This window comes from Setaria italica, chromosome I, assembly GCF_000263155.2.
Source record: "Setaria italica strain Yugu1 chromosome I, Setaria_italica_v2.0, whole genome shotgun sequence".
NCBI lineage: Eukaryota > Viridiplantae > Streptophyta > Magnoliopsida > Poales > Poaceae > Setaria > Setaria italica.
Window position 1 is genome coordinate 14,761,331 of NC_028450.1, and position 17,604 is coordinate 14,778,934.

General features: G+C 41.6%; 2 protein-coding genes across 2 annotated transcripts; one reads left to right on the top strand and one right to left on the bottom strand.

Moving 5' to 3' along the window:
- Positions 1 to 535: 535 nt before the first annotated feature.
- LOC101782858 (apoptosis inhibitor 5-like protein API5) lies at positions 536 to 8,685 on the top strand. The gene is made up of 16 exons (XM_004952281.3): positions 536 to 726; positions 842 to 1,006; positions 1,809 to 1,905; positions 1,981 to 2,046; positions 3,055 to 3,134; positions 3,220 to 3,294; positions 3,402 to 3,551; positions 3,923 to 3,988; positions 4,070 to 4,135; positions 4,695 to 4,805; positions 4,956 to 5,042; positions 5,122 to 5,228; positions 6,323 to 6,437; positions 6,548 to 6,613; positions 7,791 to 7,885; positions 7,972 to 8,685. Exons 1-16 carry the CDS (start codon positions 640 to 642, stop codon positions 8,153 to 8,155), a joined length of 1,617 nt encoding a protein of 538 aa, XP_004952338.1. The 5' UTR covers positions 536 to 639; the 3' UTR covers positions 8,156 to 8,685.
- Positions 8,686 to 10,194: 1,509 nt separating this feature from the next.
- On the bottom strand, positions 10,195 to 16,222 carry LOC101783260 (C2 domain-containing protein At1g53590-like). Its single transcript, XM_012843275.3, is given in 13 exon segments — positions 10,195 to 10,681; positions 10,683 to 11,447; positions 11,606 to 11,732; positions 11,917 to 12,100; positions 12,222 to 12,314; positions 12,593 to 12,641; positions 12,932 to 12,973; positions 13,095 to 13,247; positions 13,544 to 13,675; positions 13,774 to 13,869; positions 14,080 to 14,223; positions 14,316 to 14,390; positions 16,097 to 16,222. Coding segments are annotated over 13 exon segments (2,031 nt in total). The 3' UTR covers positions 10,195 to 10,636.
- Positions 16,223 to 17,604: the final 1,382 nt, after the last annotated feature.

A 17,604-nucleotide genomic window follows, 5' to 3' on the forward strand; every position in this document is an offset into this window, starting at 1 on the left:
AGTTGGGACAAGATTCGAGTTGAATTATTCTACTAGTATGGAAGCATACTGCAGCAGAGAGCTAGCGAGTCCTTTGTGTTTGGTTACACTTGTTGAGTTATACACCGCACTAACATGAATGAATAATGGATGGGGGAACGTTTTGGAGAGTAAGTGCAAGCTATTGACCTCGAAGATTTTAAGAAGGTGCACACTCAATTTCACACTAAGCCGATCCATTTTATATGAATTTTTTTCACCAGTAAATTCACTTGAGAACGAGTAGGACACGTAGCAACTACCGCCAGAGCAAAATGACTCATGTTGACTTGAAATTGTCCACCGAGATAGGAATATTTAGAGGGACCAAAGTAACGGCGAAAGATCCAAACTTGCTGCTGAAACAGTTTACTTGAGTGCTGCATTTTGCTGCAGCCTCGCGAACACAACGGCCGGCTACGGTCGCACCGCTCCAGGAAGGTACCGGATAGGATCGCGTCTCGTCTCGTCCCCACGGCTCCATCCCGTGCTTGCACCTCCTTTCTCGTGCGGCCAGTCAAAAACAAGGAACCACCTTTTCACCCTCCGCCTCCCTTCCCTACTGTTCCCTCCCCCTTCCCCGTCCCAAACCCTAACCCCCAAATCCCCCGCCCTCCTCCCATGGCCGCCGCCGACGCCGACGCCGCTGAGGTGGAGCGGCTCTACGAGCTCGGCGAGCGCCTCTCCTCCGCCAAGGACAAGTCCGAGGTGCCTCCTCCGCTCACATTCTCCTAGGGTTTCCTCGCTTCAGGGGTTCCGGCTCGGCCTAGGGTTTTGAATTGACGTGGATGGGGTTTTCGTCTCGGGGTTTTCGAAATCGCAGCACGCCGCGGACTATGAGGCGATCATCGCGGCGGTGAAGGGGCAGAGCGTGAAGGCGAAGCAGCTCGCGGCGCAGCTCATCCCCAGGTTCTTCCGGAGCTTCCCCACACTCGCCACGCGCGCCATGTCCGCCATGTTTGACCTCGTCGAGATGGAGGAGCTCGCGGTATGCGCTCTCGTCTCTCTAGATTCCTGTATGCAAAGCAGCATGGTTAATCTGTGTAACCGCCAGACTGCCAGTTGAGAGCGAACACACTAGCAGCCACTAGCGTTCATGTGTTAAGGTGGTTCGCTGTTCTGAGCGAACTAGAAAAGCTGGTTCCAGGTGTTTAGGCAACTTTGGACAACTGAATTTCTAAAAGGTCTAATTTTTTCTGCATACTTTACTTATTTTAGCTTACATTGGAATTTTTTCTGCCATTACTTATATTAGCTCAGGTGTACATACACAGAGAGCACAGTCTGCATTTGAAATTGTCTCACCCTTCCCCAAACTGATTCTTAACCAGCAAAGCTGAATATTTGTTACAGTCTTTTGTCTTACTGCAAAATAGTAAATTTTAGATCTGACCAATATGTGAAACAAAAAAAGGGACCTTTTGAGTTATTAGGGAGCATCTTTGAGTTATGTCTGAATACTGGAACATGAACAGTGCAATCTAGTGGTGACATCACATCGAATGTACCAACCGTGAATGAGTGATGTTCACCTGTTTCACTGTGATCATAGGAGACTTAATGCTTCAATGCTGTATATACATTTGCAATCTGTCATGTTCTTTCATGTTTGTCCTTGATTATTAAACATGAAACTCAAGAGTTTAACTGGTTTATTTTGGAATATTGTATTTGACAATCTCAAATATCTGCATACAGAAGTAGTTATGCTCTTCTTTGATTTTGTTAGTATTGCTTGCATTTGTTAAAAGCGAAGCATTTGCATGCTTTAACACGTTTCTTCGATGCAGATAAGAATACAAGCTATTCGGGGGTTTCCACTTCTTGGCAAAGATACTGAATTTGTGTCAAAAATTGCTGATATTCTAGGACAACTCCTTACTAGTGGTATGGTCTTCCTATATTTACTTGGCTGCAACAGTTATTATGTATGCACATCTGACTTTTTCTTTATATCTTCAGAGGAAAATGTGGAGCGTGATGCTGTTCATAAAGCCCTCATGTCCCTTATACGGCAAGATGTTAAGAGTAAGCTTCCAATGATCAACACAGTAGGTTAAAGTGCCTCCTAGACAGCATACGATAAAACCGTCTCAATAACTCCGTAGGTGGTTTTGGAGGACGATTTCGCTAACATGGCATATTACATGCATGGACGCTTAGGGGGTTATATAGACTTATTCCTCAGCTGTAATGATCATTATTTCTTTACTGCATGGACCGTGTTCATAGGTGACATGGCATTTATACAGAATTTGCCTATGTGATTTAGTGCATCAAGGTAGTCTTATGATTGTGTTACGAATTATTTAAATGTTTTCAATTACAACACTATGATTTCTTTGTTGATTATCTACTGTTAAGGATATCTACTGTTCCAGTTTCATGAAAAGTGGCAATTAATTAGGTACTATGTCTTGCATTGAAGAAACTAATTCAATCAACCAATGTTTATTTTTACTAAGGTACTAGTTGTCTAGTTTTATACCTCATGTCAATCCCTCGGACGTTTCCTTTGTGTATTCTATGTTCATTTAATGGCATTCTCTCAAGGCATGTACGTGTACTACATAGGACAAAATTGGATCGCAGCCATTTTCTGCATTTTTAATTTCAGATGTTCTCTTGTTATGCGACCACTATCTGAATCTATAGAGCTTGGACCTTCTATGTTTATGCGCGCACTCTATGATTAATGATGGGCACAACCATGCTGTTTTGCTAACTCTTGAGCACATGTTCTTCTGTTGGGATATAGCAATATCTTTTCATACATGTGACGTATAAGGAAGCTATCAATATATTTGAGTTGTAATATCTGCCTTTGTCATGTATACTGATTTAGCATCTGTGACAACCCATCACAAATTCTCCTAGTTTATAATTTATATAATTGAATAGCAAGTGCATTTTGGACTTTCCATTGAGAAAATCATTGAAATGCATGTTGCACTATCAGAATTTTTCGTCTTTAGTTCATTATTTTTATAGATGCTCATTGTTTACTTCTCTTAATTTGTACCCTCAATTGGCCAGATTCCTTGCAGCCTTTATTTAAGCATGTGGAGTCAGGTTCAGAGATCCGTGAGAAGATTATTTGTTTTCTTAGAGACAAGGTACATAGCAGTATGCTTGATTACATGTTTTGTAGGTGATCGATTGTAGTGTTGCTAAAGCAAGAATTCATGTAATTTTTTCCAGGTCTTTCCTCTTAAAGCAGAGCTACTGAAACCTCAGGCAGAAATGGAGAGATTTATAACTGATTTGATAAAGAAAGTATGTTCAGTTGCTTTCAGTTTTTGGCCATCTGATTGATTTACATCTTTAAAGTTTCTATTTGTATTTTTATGTGTTACACTTTACCAAAGAATGCCGTTATTCAGAGTGTACAAGATGTAACTGGGTCAGAGTTTGAATTATTCATGGGTTTCCTGCGAAGCTTGAGCATATTTGGGGATTCTGCTCCTAAAGAGTCCTTTCAAGAACTGATCGAAATTATTCAAGCACAGGCAGATCTTGATTCACAATTCAATGTAAGTGTGTTGATTGAACAGTATTGGAAACAAATTTACTCTATGTTGATGTTCAAATGGCAGATCAATTCTATAGAAGTCGTACTAGATCCATTTAGTTAGATAATACAATACTTATCCCCATAATACAGACTTACAGTAGACTTGCAATGGACCCATTTTCTGTTTAAATCTGTTCCTTTACTTCCTGTAGAATAATCCACTTGTGCATGCTCAACCCAACAGTTATGAGTTTCAGTTTCAGTGCTTTCTACTAATCTTGAGTGTTTATAAAAGCATATCAGAAATGTATGGCAGAACAGTTAATCCTATGACAGTTCTTTGCTTGAGATAAATTGTATTTCTCTCAGCATTCTCATTCATCCTTCCAGGTTTCTGACATTGATCACATTGAGAGGTGGAGTTCATGCATGTATATGGCTCTTCCGATCTTCATGGTATTACTAAATTTAGTAAAAATGTTGATAAGTTTTTTGTTGGTAAATATTATATCCTAATTTGGATTACATGATCTACAGAGAGGTGCATCAAGCAGCAAGTTCCTCAATTACTTTGTTAAGCAAATTGTTCCAGCTTTTGAGAAGGTAAACTTTTCCACTTGTACCTCCAAAATTCATAGGGAGAAGTACAAAGTGCATTTCCTTGAAACAGTGTGACGACAGGGAAAAGCATTACATTTCTTTGTTGAGTTTGTATTTTCGCGCTGATTAAAGAATGCTTTAATGTGTTTCTTTCATGTTAGGTCTGGCTATAGAATCATTATGAAGTCTATAGTTTCTTTTTGGCCCATCACAGTTCCTAATTACTGTATTTTGTTGTCTGAGTCCACATTGTCCAGTCAGTTTCCTGCATATAGCTATCAGATGGATTAATTTGTTTATGAAGTGAAAATACTGTTTCTTATCTTCTTTTTATGCACATTCAAAACTAAATTGCTTACCATTCAACGAAAGCTAACATGAGGTAAATTAACGAAAGAGGAATTTGCAGTATACACTGTTGCTTTGTTATAAAGTTTGCATTCCAATCAAAGTCTGTACCCATGTCATGCATAAACTGGAAACTCATAGCATGCATAAAATGGAAGTGTTCTTCTTAACATTTGAGCATTAAGTATATTTGGCCATGTTATGCATATTTTAGATTCCTGAAGAAAAGAAACTGGATTTGCTCAAGACTATTGCTGCTAGTTCACCATATGCTGCAGCACAAGATTCACGTCAGCTGCTTCCTTCTGTCGTTCAATTGCTCAAGGTTAGTCCACTTCTTAATGCTGATATGTTTCTGAGGCCCATTTTTTCCCTAGGTTCTCATTGTTTATCAAAAGATGTGATATAATGATTTCTTTTCAGCCTTTGTTATTATTTCCACTTTTGATCATTCTGTTTATTGTTTGTGTTGCAGAAGTATATGCCTGGGAAGAAGGTGGAAGATATCAACCATAATTATGTTGAGTGCTTGCTCTACACTTTTCACCATTTGGCTCACAAGGTTAGGTTTGGTCATCAATTGAATCACATCATTTTGTCATGGATGCCCTTTCTTAGTGCTGATCAAGTCTGCATTTCAGACTCCAAACACAACGAACAGTCTCTGCGGTTACAAGATTGTTACTGGGCAACCATCAGATAGGCTCGGAGAGGATTTTTCGGAGCATTACAAAGATTTCACAGAGAGGTAGCTTATATATTTTTGCTTACACATGCTTCCATTGTAGCAGCATTTAGTTAATTTGTATGGTTTTATCTGGTTTAGTGTGGATTACTTTAAAAGCACTAGCTGAGTGAGAAAGTCCAGTGGTTAGTTTTAGCCACTTGCTTCATAATTTTACACCAAACTTTCATGCCGTCCTACCTCCCATTTTCTTGTAACATATTCATTCCTTTTTGGCTTCATCTCTTAATAACAGTAGTGCTTAGTTTTCTGCAATTTAGAGCTAAGCACATCCTTGAAAAAATGGAACTCCCTGCCCCCGGATTCCTCAATGTGGTTCAGCGTTGAGCCTTCTTATAGAAATGCAGTCTACGAGGGCTCGCAATTGTCATAGGTAATCCTAAAATGCACCCAGGACACATGATCACTTGCACATGTCATCTATGGTATTAACACAGCCTGCTTTGCCCACCAAAACAAACTGTGCTTGGGATTCCAGGGTCTGAGAAAATTTCCAGTAATACCTTCCGTAAGGTATTCATGTTGAGGGAGTGATTCATCTCCAATTAACTGCGGGGTCTTGGTCTCTACTATTAAAGCTCTAAGCATCACCATATGGGGTCTTCACCATGGTTAAGCACCAAACCTTCTTACGGAAATGCATCTCTAAGGGCTTACAGTTCTCATAGGAGATCCTAACATGCACCACGACATATATGATCACGTGCACACATCATTGATGGTAACAACACAACCTACCCTGCCCATGAAAACAAAATGTGCTTGGGATTCTGGGGCCTGAGTTTAGTTGCGATACCTACCGTTAAGACACATTGAGGAAGTAAACCATCTATGAAAATTGAAATTTTGAAGAATAGTAGATAGATGTGAGGCCACATAAATCTCCGCTCAAATTTCTTCCTCTGCTAGAGCATCGCATGGAATTACTGTTATACCAGACTTGCATGTGCTAATATGATAGGAAGCAATTTTGTGAGGAACGTCGATTGAAGATTTCATGCAATTTTCTACTCCATTCAACCTGAATTTTCATTCTATGGAGTATTTTTCCTCCCAACTGTCATGTTTGCAAGTTTCTTATTTTTTGAAATGTGCAGATTAACTGGAACAGAAGAGACAGTGCGAGCAGCCATAAAGAGACTAACTCAGGGAATGGCAGACTTCAACAAGGCAATATCTTCAGCAAAAACTGAAGAGGAAAAAACTAAAATTGTAGGTTTTTCCGATTTAGTGGATTCAACTATTATGGTTCGGCAATCTTTCTTTCAGAACCACGTGCTAACATTCCTGCCATTTGTTTACAATTTGGATTCTTTTTGCAGAAGGGCGATCAGCAGACTGCAACAAGGACAATGCGCTCGTATAACAATATATTGGCAATGACACAGGTGATTTATTTGTTTTCTGAAGTATAAACTTTGGTAGGGTTCATTCCTGTTTTGAGTCTTGGAATTCTGTTTAGTATTTTTGGACTAGCTGTGGCCTTGGGGTCAGCACTCAAGATTGTTTCTATGATCGGATACCTACTGTGATGACTATCTTCTTGGTGTCAGCAGTTTTTAGTAGGTGGTGGCAAACACAAGATGGGGATTGAATTATAGAGATCAAAAAAAGAAAAAAGAAAGAAAAATCCTTTTAGTTCAATGCCCAGCAAAATGAAATTTTATTATAGTATAAAAGAAGCTGATAACAAATGGAATAAACAGAACCAGTAATATTAAGCCCTTTTGTATTATACACAATTAAACATGCTTATATCCATCTCGATTAGAGAAACCACATGAACCAATCTCACAGTACTATTTCCCTGTATTTTTTTTCACATCCCGCGGACATAAAAATCTTTTACCTGCTTGGCCAAGTCTACATGGTAAATTAATTTAAAAAAAGCCAAAATGGTAAAAATAACACATGGTATTGAAGCTTTAACTGTCAGGTGTAAAGACACAGCAGTGTTTGAAGTCATCTAGTCTAGCTATCCAAACCTTTTCACTAAGGTGGCGTTTGGGTTATTGGAAATGTGGGTGGGTTTGGGAAATAAGAGGTAGGATAAATCATTTCCAATGTTTGGCTCATGGGTTAGGGAAAAGGTGGATTGGGAATGGGATATAAAGGCCACATTTCCCACCAATTCAATCCCAGGGTAGGAGGTGGGATATGTTTGGGATAAAGGTGAGAAGCATAGGAAATTACAGATTTGCCCTTTATTATATTGCTCCTCATTGGTTGTTTCTTTATATTGAAAGGGTATTCTCGTCATTTATATTCTTTTCCCTATCCCTATCCCATAGCAAGGCAAACAAAGGACTTGGAATGAAATCTTATAACCCTATCCCATTCCCACCCAACATAACCCTATTCTTATCCTTTTCCCTTTCCCACTAGCTATCCAAACGCCACATAAGATATGCAAACCTTGTTATGCTTGATGCCTGAAGACTGAACTACATTCCTCTTGACATTGCTGATAGCTTGATATATGTTGTCTCTGTCAGAAGTAGTGTTTTGCTGCATCATGTATCAAAGGGTAATGTTTTCTAACTTTTGGAGTGATGTTTCTTTCAGCCATTACATTCGAAATCCCCTTCATTTATCGGTGACAAGAAAATCACTCTGTCATGGATGGAGCAGCCCAAGAAACCAGCAGCTACAACTGCAGGGTTAGATGCCTGTTATCCAATATTTCAAATTTTCCTAAAGATATTTCATTTCTTTTCCACTCATTTCTGGTTTGCGAATCATTCAGAGAGAAGAGGTCCCAACCTGCTACGAATGGGAATGGCCCTGCAAGCAAGAGGGGGCGAGGAGGAATGCAGAATCAGCTTGTGAACAGAGCTTTCGAAGGATTGTCTCGTGGTGGTAGAGGCAGTGGAAGAGGGCGGGGCAGGGGAGGCCGAGGAAGAGGAAGAGGATGGGGTGGCTATCGCTGAGATAAGTTAGGAAGTCATTCAACCTGACATAGAAGAATGAGCTTTCTGCTTCCACTTGAGAGTAAGTGCAGGGATTGGTGTTTATTTGTCGTGTGCTTCCCTGGAGTTGGCTCTTCTGTATGCAACAAGGTGCAATTGATCTTCGAGGCGCTCAACTGCAGAAGGCTTACAGAAATTGTAAAAGAGGATGCCTGAGAATGTGGGCATATGTGCAGCCTTGCTGTCCGTTTTACATTCATTGGTGTTCTTTGCCACCCTGACCGTTTCACCCATTTTGGTTGTTTAATGAACTGAACAGTTAGAAATTGTTGCTAGGTTATTTATTTGATGTTACCAGTGTCCGAAGAGTTGACCTATTTTTTGTGTCTGATGATCTTGTGTATGTTCATTTTATGTTCTGTATTTTTTAGCCTGGCACAAAGGTGTTAGTGAAAACCTTTAGGAATGTCTCTGAACATTTAAGTAAGGAGTTGACTACGTGGAGAGTCCTGTTTAAGCTAATCGATAGCCTACAGTGAACTCGGGCAGCAGCATTTTCCTTCCTCTGATTTACAGCCAAATGTAGGGCCTGTTGGGCTCCAAGAGCATTCTGTGAAGTGATTCTGAAACGAACTAAGGAGCTGAAAAGAGTAGCTTGATAAGAGTAGCTTCTCTGATTGGCTGATTCTTGTATGGAAAACATCTCTACATAAAATTAATTTAATCTGTAGAATTTTTTTCAGTCACAATCACTTATTTCCAAGAATTAACTACAACTAAGAATTAGGAGCAGTTGGATGTCACCAAACGGGCCCGCAGTCTTTTCGGTAGTGTTGTTTGGTTGTCGCCTGATGTTATCATCTCTATTTGCGCGATCACATCTTTTATCCGTTCGCTGTACCAAAACTTATTTTAGACACGTGGTGCATTTCTTAATTTCTTTTGGGCGTTACTTTTCTTTTGAAGACGTACACATTTTTCATTTTCAATAGTCATACCAGTCTATATAGTTCAGTTTTGCTAAATTTGTAATTTTGTACTCCTTCTGTTCCAAATTGTAGGTCGTTTTAGCTTTTCTAGGTTCATAAATATTTGTATGCATCTAAATATAGGGTAGACGTACAGACATTTATGAACTTACAAAAATCAAAACGACCTACAATTTGAAACGGAAGGAGTTTTACGTTGCAAAAAAAAAAATTGAAGCTTTGCTTGACAAGTTTGGTTTTGTGAGAATTTTAAATATGTAATCTTTACTTATAGTCTTGAAATATACTCCTAACAGTAAAATTAATATATACGTAATCATGATACCTAGGAACTGAGTTTTAGGGACTAGTTGACCTTAAGCTTGTGCCAAACATAATTTGATTTGTCTGCTCCCTCGGCTTGTTTTACTAACGCAATCTGAGCATTCATTTGGGTGTTTTACCAACGTGTCTTTTTTGTTTTTTTTTGATACGCAAAAGAGCTACGTATCATTGCATTAAGAAAGGAGATAAAAGGCTCATGTAGTCAAAATTGAGTGGTACAATAATACTCCCTCCATCCCAAATTGTAAGTCATTCTAAGAATCTTGGAGAGTCAAAGCATCTCAAGTTTGACTAAAATTATAGAGAAAATTATAAAGATTTATGACATCAAATAGGTATACTATGAAAATACAATTGATGAAGAATCTAATGATACTTAGATGACATCATAATTGTTATTATATTATCATATAAATTTGGTCAAACTTAAGATACTTTGACTCTCCAAGATTCTTGGAATGACTTACAATTTGGGATACTCGATGGACGAGTATGTACCAATAATATGTGAATTGTGTGGTACAAAATTGATGTAGATGTACGAGTATGTACCAATAATATATAATTTGGGATGGACGAGTATGTACCAATAATATGTGAATTGTGTGGTACAAAATTGATGTAGTTCGATGTACTTATAGCGGTTTAGTGTAGGTGCACGCGTTAATTTAGGTGAGTGTTTATACATGGGTAAAAAAAACTTATGCGCCGACTGCGGTCCACCAAAAATGAACTTAGGGAGTATGGTACACAACAAATTTGACATACTTGATTTCGTGTTTGTACTTGTTCCAAGAAACTGTTGCCACCTGTTAGGCTGACATGCGCTAAACTTGGAACTCTTGGATTCAATTGAGCCATAAAAGAACTCTTCCAAAATCTACATGTATTTACACAAGTTCCTCGAGTCCTGAATACACAACAGAAACCATATAGATCAAGGACACTCAGGAACCCTCGACGACCAGCCTAGCACTTCTCAAGATCTGACGTCTATGTCTTTTTTTTTTCTTAACGCCTTATATCCTGTTGTATGTCTATGTTGGTTGCTAGGGGACTATTTGGTAAGTGGTAACTAGTACCTACCATCCTACGCAGGCTCAGACCATGGCTATTTGCATATACAGCAGAACACAGACTACGTTTCACTGCACCTTGTCTTTGCCATCAGCTACAGACTCTGGCGCATCTACGGCATCGTTGCTCGGTACAGGAGGATCAGCTGCCATCCCGTCTATTTTCATCGCAACCACATCACCTTCCTCATCATTTTGGCACTCTTCCTTGCTCTTATCTAGGCCCTTCCTGCTGAACATGCTCTTCAGGTTATGGGCGGTGGTTTTGCCCGCATGTTTGACCATGTGAGCTGCCTTCTTCCTCAGGTGCCTCTTGGTCGGACTGTTCGGCTCCTCCCTCTCAGGGCTTGAGTGCTGCTCCTCATCTGTTACCGTACCCTTTCTGTTGCTCCCAGGATCTTGATCGACCACATATGTTACTGACACCCTGCTTTCTCCAACAGGCTGAATGTTTGGGTGGGGTGTCACGCATGGGGAAGCGTCATCATCGGTCTCATTCTTGGGGCTCCGATGGAACACTGCTCCAGCTAGCTTGCCCAAACCCTTCTTGACCTTGCGGAGGTGACGGTGCGATCTACCACCCGTGGGTTCTTCGGTACTGGAGTCGCTTCTTTGAGATTCTGACACTGATGACCTTGGGCTATCGCTGCAAGCATCATTCTCCCGCTGGATTTTGGAATCCTGGCACCGAGGACGGCCTTTCCGGGGCTCCCATGTACTAGTGACGTCGCTGCCCGGGCGATGTACCCAAACATCAGGCTTTTCTGACCCTTCAATGTCAACAGGCTCAAATTCATCAGACATCTTCTGGAATTCCTCGGAGGACTCACTTTCGTTATTGGTCCTCGATGAAAAGCTTGACCTCGGTGTGCTAGCTTTGCCCACTTTGGGTGTTCCACCCTGCTCCTCTTCATCATTAAGAACCTGCAAGCAAAAGTATAGACAATTTGTGAACATGAGGTGTCAGGAGTAGGGCAAAAATTGTAGTCCTGGCCAGTGTTCGGCCAACAGTAGAAAAATTCATATCCACCCAGCCACTGCAAACTGGTCGACCACCAGGACCAAGTCAAACCTGAGCGCACCTTTTCATTTTCTTCTTCAAGCACAGTTACTGCAATGTGAATCCTCCCTGTCTTTATGTTCTTCAGTGAAATCCATATATCATGCCTTTGTCCACCTCTTAATTTGTTGATGCTTATGGAACAATCACTACAGGGTTATGAGAAAGATATAAGTTCTACTATAGTTGTAATAGTTAAAGCAACTAGAAGTGTTTGCTGATGTGTAATTATAGAATTTGTGGCCTGAAGTACAAAATCCAATTAGGCATAAAGCAATGACACCACTATTTCAGTGGCAAAAAAGAAGAAAAAAATAGGTAAAAGAGACGAACCCCAGAGTGTCATCAAAGATGGGATCCTTATCTCGGACTTGAAGAGAAAGAAGATTGAGTGCTTCCCATGAAGTGATTGGTATTTTAAACTCCTCGAGCCATTTCGGGTTAAGAGTTTTCTTATGGATCTTCGTCTGAAAATGGTAGGGTCCAAGATGGCCTTTCACATATGGATCAGCTAGTCCTGCACATGGATACAACTATTGAGTTTTTGCTGAATGTAATCAAACTACAAATCTGCAAGTCCTCGGCATAAAGTCAAAAGTGACTCATTTTCTTGAACATTTTATATATACTCCAAGTACCGTTTGGATCGGATGGCTTCATGTCAGCACCTTCCAGGATCTCCACCCGAGCATGTGCAATAGGTGGCTTCTCATCAACACTAAACCAGTTCTCTGATGCATATGGAAAAGAAGTTAGAATATTCTCAGACATTCCAAACATCAGTAAAGCAGCATGAAAAAAGGAAAGGAAAAAACAGTATCAAACAAAGCATGTAACTACGCTAACATGACTGGTGATGACAGTCCTATTTAAAATCAGTTGAACAAACTGGCAAACTAGTCTCACAAGTAACTTAATGGTGGACAAGTTCAAAAAAATGAAATGGAAAAGAAGCACTGGTAAAGTTGAAAACCAAATTGCAGCACACCAAGAAGTTTGTAGCAATTACCTGTTGGTTCCGAGGCAAACTTCTCCAGATCAATAACTAGCATGTTTGGCTGAAAAAAATATAAAAATTATCGACTATTCTGGTATAGGACATTACAAAAGGCACTATCCAATAAACCCCTCAGCAAACAGCTACACCATGTAAAAAGCTGATGCATCGCAGGTGCACCGTAGAACATCAAAATGAGCCTAGCATGTTACAGATGCAAATGCAAAGAAGGTTCTCTTGATCTTTCACTATTCAATAATTGACTAACAATGCAGATAAGAATATGATCGATAGAAAAATCATAGGTTACACTTGATGCAACAACACAATAAAGAGCTTCGGAAACCTAACCTCAACAAGGGTCTGTCCAAACGCAACATCCAACATCCTGTCCTGCAAAATTTGAAAGATGAAGGAAACTGAGTACCAAAAGAAATGTAATGACATTAACGGAACAACAGTAAGTAGCTGTTTTTTTAATGATGAAAAAGTAAACTAAAATAGTCATACTTACAAGCCATCCAGAAATTCCTGGGAGCTCAGTTACATCAAGCCCATGACCGAATAAAGGTTTCACTGTCATTTGGAAGTATGGAGGCTCAACAAAGCACACTCTTACACGCCCAATGAATGGCCACTGTTGCAGAAACCTCACCCCTACCAGAACCTGCACGCAAGCCCTAGACAAGTTTAGTTGACACAACACAATCTGAAACACGTCTCGCATGCATGACCTCATAAAGATCAAAGAAACAAACACATTCTCCTTCCATTTCTTCATGTGGGACTAATTTTTCTTGTGCATGCATACTTTTCTTTTGCAAAACTATTTTCTGCTCGCTCCACATTGGTGCTCAGTTATAAATATAATGCACTCAGTGGATAGTGTACAAAGAACCAGTTAAACAAAGCACTCATACCTTCAAGATCAGAGAACTGAAAGAGGTTATGCAGGATGCTTACCTTCCCTTCAACATGCATCCCAGTTATATGCATATTTGCTGTTATGCCAAATCCTACTCTCTTCCTTAGTTGCACAGCCATTCGAGCATCCATATCGTCAGCTGCAAGAAAATTCATCCCTATCTCCAGAACCTAGCAGATATGCATAAATGTTAACCTTTTCATGGTCCATACAATGAGAAACTACCCAGAAAGGGCATCCAAGGAAAAAAGAAAGCATCACTACACACCAAGTGATCATCATCAGTTGATTGTCTAACAACCCTAATATCTGTAAACATTGGCGGGTTCCTACCAAGGTAAAGGCTTTGGATAACTGCTTTCCTCTGCAAAAGAAAATATAAATGGATATCAGAATAAGGTACACAACTATTAGTGGAAAGAATATATCATAACTTCATAAGCATACTAACTGGCACCAAGTTACTTGTTTTACTTCTGATATTCAGAACTCTAAAGAAAACCAATTCATGAGCGAATAGAAATATAATAAAAGGAAGCTCCTAGGTAACAAGCAGCCTGAACTTTATACTTACTGCCGTCCATGGTTTGAACTTCTCTAGGAACCACGGGAATATGGGCAAAAGGAACTGCTGGGATGCAACCCGCTCCATGCAAACTGGCCAAATCTTTTCCACAGCATAATTTAACCACCTTACAGTTTCTGCATCAGAGAGAAGCTGGTCCAAACATATAATGAGCAATAAGAAGTGAAAGCAAACTTTTTGATCAACATGAAAGCTGAACTAGGAAATAAATGAAGGAATTGTACCTTTCTCTGGTTAGAGCATTTCCTCTCCTCGTACTGTAGCCTCCTCCTCAGTCTCATTGTGTACCTTTCATTCACCTAAAATCATATTGATGCTACGAATGAGGTAATTGTAAGACTGAAAAAAAAATACGGACTGGACATAGGATGCTGAATAGTGTATCTGCATTGAATTGTCATGTCTCTTAAGGCATTTTGGTCAACAGTACTAAGATGTCCATACCACATTGTGGTTATTCAAACTTATTTGAAGTGACGATTATTCAATTATATTCATTAGGGCTAGCATAGACAGATACAATCAAAGAAACAACAATTTAAATATTCAGCTACATAGGAAGTTACTAAGCAGGACTTCCAATGTAACACTCCCTTGATGGGTAGCAAAGAGAAAACTGAATCTGACATACCACCTGAAGAAATTCGTACTAGGTTGAGAGACAATATCAAAGAAAATATCTGACTCATGTTGTAGAGAGATTAGTTCAACTGTCTATTTTGTATTTTGGCCAAACTATAGTAACTTATAAGGAACCACACACACTGAACTCCGATGATTGTCACAATTGAGTCGCTGATTACTGAATTTGAATCTTGAAGAAACTGGTACAACTCTAACGAGTCATAGATACAATTGAATAAAAGCACTAATAAATCTATTGAGCAGCCAAATTTTGGCTGATTCAAGTCACATGATTAAAACAGTGACCCTGGCATCCTATTTAAAAAACAAAAAGAAGGAACATTGACCAGTAACTGACTTTAACTGCTGCAACCTTAACTACTCCATGTTTACCCAACTGCTCCACTAGGCTATATCTATTGTGAATACGATTCAGTTAAATATTCCCCTTACAAGATCAAAATAATCTAGAATGGGCTCTCAACGATCATAGGAGAATAAGTCTACAATGTATTACTGCCAAAAAGAAAACTGCATTCTCAAAATTGACTGATTGTTCTGCAGCCGGAAATAAAAAAGCAAAATAAAAAGCTTTGTACCCGTATCAGTTACTGCGACTGACCCAAGGAAAAGTAATAAATAAGCCTATGTCATAGCTGGATGTGGTACCAAGGACATTTATTCGAAACACCTCCACTCTCCTTACTTTGTAGTATTTCCCATGCACTTATTTTGATCACTACCTTTTCTAATAATTATGTAAGATAACAAACTCTGAAACATATACTGGTACAAAATTTGATGTCAATCAAGTTGCCCATGTATAAAAGAGAAGTACTGTCATGCACCACTCCCTTCCCAAATGTAGTCCACTTTGTTCTAACTTTTCAAACTCTTTCCACGCGTTTGGATGTATAAAAAGAGAATGGATCGAGGAAGCGTACACCATCCTTCCATCAACGGAACTTAGGAACATGAATATAATATCCAGCAAGTTAAATATGATAATGACATGCTTGATCAACGCTGTCACATGGCCCGTTTTGGTCAGTCATGACGTTTCCAGACGACAGGAACCCAGCAAAGGAAAACGATAATGAGTTGATCAGGCACCAAAGACAGAGCGTGTTCGTGAATCTATCTAGCTATATCTAGATATAACAAGACGCATGATAATGCAGCAGAGTTGAGGAGGAGGAGGAATAGAAACCCGCAGAATTTCAAGAGAAGCAATCGGTAAATCGAACTCCCAAATGGCCAAGTGTAGCAGTAAACAAACTGTCAGCAGAGTTGACTAATTCGTCAGGAAGCAATCAACACCGCGGAAGCAATCGATCCGAGCCAGGAGGGGAGGGTGCGTGGATGGAGCGTGCGCACTCACCGCGAAGATGTAGAGGAGCGCGACGAGGAAGAGCGCCGGGTGCGCCCAGCCAGCGGACGCGGCGGCCCAGAGCGCTGCCAGCACGAGCGCGGCGTGGTGCACCACCGTGACCTCCGTGATGTCCATCGCGGCGAGGTCCTGCGCAGGCCGGCGGCAGCCTCCTCCTCCGCTGGCCTGCGCTCCTGCTCCCGCTGTTCCTCAGGACGGGCGGAACCCCGTGCGAACGCTACGCGTGCCCGTGTGCCGGGGGAGCCGAGACGGCAGGACGAGGGAGGCCAAACAGGCCACGGGGGAGACAAAAAGCGGCGGGCGGTGAGCGGAAAGGCGAGTCCGGCCGCGGCGGGGTGCAGTAAAATAGCCGACGCGTCAGCCGATGTGGGCGTGGCGCCGGGGTGCCCTCCCTCTCTCTGTCTCACGCGCCGACCGCGCCCCGAGCTGCGGATGCGCGAGCCGTCATCATCAGCACCACCTGCTCCGCTGGTTTGGCCCGGACGCCCGGTGGTGGGTGGCGGCGGGGGATGGGGAAATATTCTGCGACTACGAGCGCGCTGGCGCTGCGTGGCGCGGCCGCGGGGGAACGTGGCGGGCTGGCGGCCGGGATGCGGGTCACATGGGCCGCGGGCGCGTGGCGCGGGGCGGGGGCACCTGGGGGCTCGGGGGGATGCGGGTGCGGGCGCGGGCGCCGATGCCGCGAGAGTAGTTTGCTGGGTTTTTTCTCTCCTTTCCGGGCGATCGGATAGGGGGTTTTGTGGGGATGTCTCGTCAGCCGACGCGGGCGGCGGGCGGCGGTGCCGTCCGCTCCCGGATTCCTCCCCGGCTAAGCAATGGCCCCCGCGCGCCCGGTGCGCGTTCAAGATGGCTGCGACGGCTCACGCCAGTGCGGGGAGGGGATGCGGACAAGAGGGTGGACTGGTGGTGGTGTGGTGGGTCAGAATTCCAACGCGGCGACGTGGAATTGGGACGGGCATGGCCAAGTGGGATTTGAACCTCGTGTTCGTGGCTCTGGATTTGGTCCAATAGTCAGGAGCATAGTTGTGTTTGGACTTTTCTTCCGTCGGTCGCCCATCAAAACTTGGTGGCGTTTTTACTTGAGTTACTACTAGTAGCGAGCCACATGGACCGAGGACACTTGTTTTGACGACGACCGGCGAATAGAATGTTCGGTAATATGTCACCGAATTTGCAGCTGGAAACGCAGGTCCTTAACCAGTTAACCAGCACTTCGATGGGATAACAAGTGACCAGATCACTCCATGGTGCGATGGAGATATGGTGAGAATGATACTGACGTGCCAAAAATAATAAGGGTGACGTCGTATTCATATTATTGCTATAAGGTCACAATTCCAACTACGCAATAATTCACGATTTGCCTCGTGCCTATAGAAAGGCTAAAGAGATTAAATGTCTATAACTTGTGGCGCGTGTACTAGTAAACCAAACTACTTTCTGCTACTAATATCTTTGCTAGTACTATAATAAAACTGAGATGGCGACTAATTTTCATA

Excerpts from the sequence above, each read along its gene's own strand:
- LOC101782858 (XM_004952281.3), top strand. The coding sequence starts at position 640 with ATGGCCGCCGCCGACGCCGACGCCGCTGAGGTGGAGCGGCTCTACGAG. Across the intron at positions 1,007-1,808 it reads TCGAGATGGAGGAGCTCGCG|ATAAGAATACAAGCTATTCG; the intron begins GTATGCGCTCTC and ends TCTTCGATGCAG. Across the intron at positions 2,047-3,054 it reads TATACGGCAAGATGTTAAGA|ATTCCTTGCAGCCTTTATTT; the intron begins GTAAGCTTCCAA and ends TCAATTGGCCAG.